Genomic DNA, 6,220 nt, shown 5'->3' with positions numbered 1-6,220 from the left:
GACACGATCATTTACTCCCAGCTAGGTCTAAGAGCACTAGTTCAGCATGTGCTGTGAACTTTTCATTAACGCTAGTTATGATATCGCTCAACGTTTCCCTTTGTGTTTCATAACTCATAACTCAAGGAAACAGTCAGAGCCTGCCCTCTAAAGACAATTCCCCTTCTTCACACAAAACTACACGCGCTTAACACACACACACCCTTCACTTAATATTTGAAATAAAAAAATGGCGACTCCAAATCCAGCCTCGGAGTCCCCTTCTGGGGAGGGGATCAAAAATGTCCCTAGGTCGGACTACTCTCTCGGTGTCGACCAAAATATCTTGACACCACCCTCAACTTTTCTTCATTAATTCCTGCAACATTTGCGGCTTAGATCTAATTTTCAATTTGTATCCTCTGCTAAGTCTCATTATCTTTTCCTCACCGAAACACAGCTGTCTGAGGCAACTGACAATAGCCCCTGTTCTGTCCCCTACTACTTGTTCTATCCTCATATTCGTTCCAAAGCTAGATGTTGCCTCTATGTGCGCAATGACAAAACTTTCTCTCGTGCCCACATTCTTCAATCTTCCAAGTTTTCTTCCATCTGGCTTCGACTTAGTAGTCACTCTCTAACTGTATTTATCTGTGCTCTCTATTTGCCCCATAACTCCTCTGACTAGTAAATTCTTTGACTATTTAACTTCCAAAATGGAGCTCATTCTGTCCCTCTATCCATTCGCAGAGATCTCCATTCTTGGAGATTTTAATGCCCACCACCAGCTTTGGCTTTCCTCCCGCTTCACTGACCATCCTAGTGAACTAGCCTTCAAGTTTGCTATCCACCATGACCTAGAGTAACTAGTGTAACACCCTACTCGCATTCCTGAACGTCTTGGAGATACGCCCAACGTTCTTGATCTTTTATTTACTTCTAATCATTCTGCTTATGATGTTACTTTATCTTCTCCGTTGAGTTCCTCCATTCACAATCTCATTTCTGTATCTTGCCCTATTTCTCCAATTCTTCCTCAGGATTCATCAAAGCCAGTTGGGCGTACCTCTGAGGAGATATGCTGATTTTCCCTGGAATGATTATTGTTTCCGTGTCAGAGACCCATCTCTTGTGTGCTGAACGCATAAAAGAGGTGATACGTAATATCTGGCATGGAGGCGTACATTCCTAATATTTTTCTCAACCTAAACCTTCTAATCTTGGTTTAACACAGCCTGTTCTCATGTTATACATGATAAAGAGAGGTTTCTGACAAAAGTTATTTCAGCCATCCATCTCCTGAATCTCATGCACTTTATATTTCTACCCGGAATCATGCTCTTTCTTAAACTTACCAAACACTAGTTCATCAACAGAAAATGTCAAAATGTTTCAGACACTAAACTCCTCTCATGACATCAGGCATCTGACCAAAAACATCTGCAATATCTTTACTTCTTCATATTTCCCGCCATTATTTCATCATCATGAAGCTTCTGGGGCCGTACATATAAAACTCCACAAAGTTAGTTAGGAAAAGTACTTAACCTACGAGACTTAAGCGCTAAGAATCTTTCCTAGCAGGATGCTTTGTTAAGTAACCGTCTTTAGGCGCTTACATCGCTAACCGCTAACATGAGCAAACGTTATGTAATGTTTTTTGAGGAATTTCGCAAGAAACGGGTGAAAATACGTAAAAATTATATTCTACATAAAAAATATTTATCTAGTTAGTTTTCAACAATCACTTCTTTATTTTAACCTTGATAATTGAAGGTATAAATTTACCACCACTGTTGTCATTTTGTCAAAACAACAATAATTTGGCGCCAACTTCGACTGCACACCATGGCTACTCAAGAGACTCAAGACAAGAAAAGGAACAGGAAGACGAACTGGACGCCTTCATCTGGCCCACCTATACAAAATTCTCGCAAAAATACTCCGGAGCGACTTCTCCACAGCTGGCTGCTCTAAGGAAGCCAGAAATGCCGCTTGGAGGAGCAATAGTGCGGAGGTGTCTGCCGTGTCAGACATTCTCCGCACTGAGGAGTGCCAGAAACATTGGCATATTATAAAATCTGAGGCAAGACGGAACACCCGCAAGCAGAGAGAAGCCATGACTGCCACAGGTAAGAGTTATTAATTTGGGAGCTAATTTTTTTATATTTGTGTGTGAGTTGCAGCAAGATTTTAATATTTTTGAGCTTGATAGAAATTTCAGTTTTACCCTAACAAAAGATATGATTTATCTTATTATTCCTTTTAAGCACTGAATAGGTAAGGCAATTTCACTTAAAGAAAAGTATTTATTTATGGTTACTTATTTTTTGCAAGGAAGCTTACTAGTAATTTGAGTAAATACTAAGTTTCAGCAGGTCTACTGTTAAGGTCACTTGAGATTTAGATCATGGAACCTAACCACTTTAAGGAATAAACTTCAGTAAACTGTTCCTGTTTTAAGTTTGGAAGCAACAACATTGAAAGTTTTGTACTAGTGATTAATATATTAAAGTGCCAGCCATTTCCTGCATTTTTTTTTTTTTTTTTTTTGTAAAGTGGATGCATTTATTGCACACACTAATTATGATGCAGTGTCTACCTGACAAATAACATTACTCCAACCACACATCTGAGTTACGTATGTTATGTGAAAACACGTTCTTTCTGAATTATTTATTTGTATTTGCAATTCATTAGCAATAAGATTATATTATTCTTTCCAGGTGGTGGACCTCCTGCCAACCCTCCTCTCCCCCAGCACAATGAGTTAATCTTTGAGATTTTGGACCCTAAGAATGTCTCTATTCATGGGTGTACCAATAAGGCAAGCATCATTGAATGCACCTTCCTCAACAAAGGATAAACCACTTGTAGATATAGCAATATTAGGCCATAATGTTGTCTCAAATGTCTGCAATCCAAAATACTCGTTCCCATTTAGTTTACAACTTAGAGTTAAACACAATGGTAAATTTGTTATCTAGTGTTGAGAAATTTTGTTTTTTTAATTCTTTAACCAAACAGCTAAAACAGTAATAAGAAAAGAAAAAAAAAAAACCTAATAAATGGTGTAGTGGGTGAATGTGTTAATGAGAACGAGTCTTAGGGATTTACAGTTTCTTAGGCATGGGCTTCCTTCAAACAGAATAGGATTTAAGTCAAACACATTGTACCCTTAGCTAGATTTACTGGTTTCTGTTACTTTTGTCCTTAGCAATAAAACCAAAAACATTATCAGCTTAGTTTCTGAAGTTAGAACTAATGATGCCAGCAGTGTGCAGGCAGCAGATGATGCTGGGGGAAGTGGCAGAGGCAGCCCAACAGAGAGAAGTGGTGACCGAGACAGTGGGTGTTGAGGAGGAGGCACCTGCCACACCACTTGCAGCACCAACAGGGGCCAGACTTGCCTGGTACATCACTGGTGTTTGTGGATGAGGAGGAGATCATCCACCTGCAGAAGAAAAGGAAGCTTGAGCTTGCACTCCTTGAAGAATCTATAATGGCTCAGGAAAGGAAGCAAGAAGCAGAACAGGCTAAGTACATGTACTACACACAAAAACTAGAGTACCAGAAACAAACAAATAAAAAATAGTAATAAAGATATAAATAATGTACTATTTGTTTTTGTTTGTAACCACTCAACCAAATATTAGTGTTAACACAAAATTAACTGCAGTTTCTATATGCTCAACCTACAATCTACTTACTTCAGGTATGGGAGAGAGAGAGAGAGAGAGAGAGAGAGAGAGAGAGAGAGAGAGAGAGAGAGAGAGAGAGAGAGAGAGAGAGAACTACATGAGAATAACACCAATCTCAGCAGTCATGACACTGGTGTCTCATCACTCAGCAATGCTGTAAAAGAAAGACAATGATTTACTGCTTGATGTTGTATCACACATTATATATATATATATATATATATATATATATATATATATATATATATATATATATATATATATATATATATATATATATATATATATATATATATATATATATATATATATATATATATATATATATATATAAAACTACAGAACAATTGATAATGTAGTCAATGCCACACTCATAAAAATCAGTGAAAAAATAATTAAGAAAGAATCATTTAAGTTAGTTGTGAAAGTGTGTTAATTATTTTTTTAGATGTTGCTGAGATACACATTCATCATAACCCATTTAAATATTGTAAGGCTGAACAGTGATACTGTGGTATCTGTGAAGAACTCTATCTTTTCAATAGTGGGTGACTGGCAGAGAGTGAGGCAAGGAAGATGAAATCACCAACATAACAGTGCACACACAACAAAACAAGACATATAAATATAAATAACAAAGTGACAGAGGGAAAAAAACCGAAGAATGCTACTATAATCAGCATTATGGGTTGTGTTACTTACTTGAAGTGAAGCACAACAAATTCATCCCTTTAAAGGATTACTTCATGGCGACTTTGAACTTTCTGTGCTAGGAGTCGCTCCTCGTTGCCTCCATCCTCGGCTGCAGCAAGATGTTCTTCTTCCTCAGGAAGAATGATGTTTCTTGCTTTGCAGATGTTGTGCAGCAGTGCACAAACCTCTACAATTTGGCAGACCTTGGATGGAGGACCAACTCGGATCTCACTGTGTAGCATGTGAAAATGTCGCTTCAGCTGCCCGATGCCTCTCAACAATGCTGCGGGTTTTCTTGTGGGCCCTGAAATTAATATAGATTTCAATCTTACAATGCAGTACTTGAAATTGGTATGATGCATTAATTTAATTTCTGCAAACATTTAGGTTATGTCATGTATAAGGTTAAGTTAAGATTCATTGTATGATAATGATTTGTGACATGATAGCTTAAACATTATGAAACAAAAAAAATCTCTAGTATAACATTGGTTAGGTTAATATATTCACATGAAAACTTAGAATAAAAAAGAAGAAACTCTTAAATATTTGGAAATTTTCATGAAATTTACTTGTTGTATTGGTAATTCAACCAACACACTTTACATAATTATAGCCCTCTGCAGGGTCTAGATTTTACTTTATGGAGCATTTCTAGCCCCATTTTACCTTATCAGATATTAATGATACGTATACTTTTTGGGGGATCCAGAGGGGGCAAAGCTCCCCAGGTAGGAGGTTACACAATGTTAAATTACTTTACCTTATCAGTTGTTCTGGTCAAGTTTCAAAATGTTAAGTTACTCCTTAATGGGGGATGATGTCAACCCAATGAGGAGGTTACAAAATGTTAGGTTAGGTTACTTCATCTTATGGAGAAATCCAGTAAGGTTGGGGAGGGTCAAGATTGTGTGAAACTGCAATAATATTTCAAAAATACCTAATTCATTAATTTAGCACTTTATATTAGTTAATATGAAAAAGTGTAACTATGGGAGGTAAATAATTAGTTTTGTGTGATGTGGGATAATTAATTAGATAACTTTTTATCTAAATTTTACTACTCAGTAGCTTACCTGTTATAAGAAGACTGTGCTCCAGGCTGTGGTCTGAGGTATGGAGTCAGTAGCCACTTCTTGCTGGGATAGTCACTATCTCCCTGTAAGTGACACCCAGCTGGGACGATGCCGTTGTCAAATATCGTACAGAGTCCACTTTGAACAAGTATTCTTGCATCGTGAACCGATCCCGGCCACTTTGCAACCACATCAATAATGTGGTATCAAGCATCAAACAAACTACACGTTGATGCTGTAGTATCTCTTCCTGTTGACAAACTCTACCTTATACTCTCTAGGAGCCACAATCATTACGTGCGTTCCATCAATGCCACCGATCACTTCAGGGAAGCCAGCAATCTGCAGAAACTCCTCCTTCTTCCACTGATTTTCCAGTTGGGTGACTAAAATCTTATGAATTAAGTGAGGATGGCATTGTATCACTGCTGATCCTGCTGATGGTCTGTTGTGAGGGCCCCAAGTCATCAGTGCTGCACTGCTGCATCTTTCCTATAGCGAGGTACCGCAGTGAAGATAACTTGCATCTCGGGGAGAGAGGCCTTGTTCCTTGCAGTTGGTCTCTTCAGCCTTTCCCGCACCAAATTTGTCACGAAAATGATACCAGCAGGATCCTGCCAATACCTCTCCACCAGCTCACGGTCATCTAGCTCATTAAGGACGTCCTTCCTTTCACGAAACGACCGTCTCTGTCGCAGGTGGTGGCGGTGCGGTTCCTCTCGGGCGGCCATGTTTACTTTTAGGATGAAATCTTAGGAGCGCGTCTTACTG

The 6,220-nt window shown here is 38.4% G+C and overlaps 1 protein-coding gene and 2 long non-coding RNA genes across 3 annotated transcripts; 1 reads left to right on the top strand and 2 right to left on the bottom strand.

The window, feature by feature from the left end:
- The first annotated feature begins 1,791 nt into the window (after positions 1–1,791).
- On the top strand, positions 1,792–3,708 carry LOC123511377. Its single transcript, XR_006676780.1, has 2 exons — positions 1,792–2,111; positions 2,706–3,708. It is a non-coding gene; the product is annotated as an uncharacterized LOC123511377 (long non-coding RNA).
- Positions 3,153–5,594, bottom strand: LOC123511376. Its single transcript, XR_006676779.1, has 4 exons — positions 5,450–5,594; positions 4,383–4,677; positions 3,778–3,834; positions 3,153–3,433 (listed from the first exon to the last, which is right to left on the bottom strand). It is a non-coding gene; the product is annotated as an uncharacterized LOC123511376 (long non-coding RNA).
- Positions 5,595–5,671: 77 nt separating this feature from the next.
- LOC123511130 lies at positions 5,672–6,180 on the bottom strand. Its single transcript, XM_045266751.1, has 2 exons — positions 5,956–6,180; positions 5,672–5,842 (listed from the first exon to the last, which is right to left on the bottom strand). Exons 1-2 carry the CDS (start codon positions 6,178–6,180, stop codon positions 5,672–5,674), a joined length of 396 nt encoding a protein of 131 aa, XP_045122686.1.
- Between the last annotated feature and the right edge of the window lie 40 nt (positions 6,181–6,220).

Source organism: Portunus trituberculatus, chromosome 31, assembly GCF_017591435.1.
Source record: "Portunus trituberculatus isolate SZX2019 chromosome 31, ASM1759143v1, whole genome shotgun sequence".
NCBI lineage: Eukaryota > Metazoa > Arthropoda > Malacostraca > Decapoda > Portunidae > Portunus > Portunus trituberculatus.
This window is presented reverse-complemented; position numbering and strand designations above follow the sequence as displayed.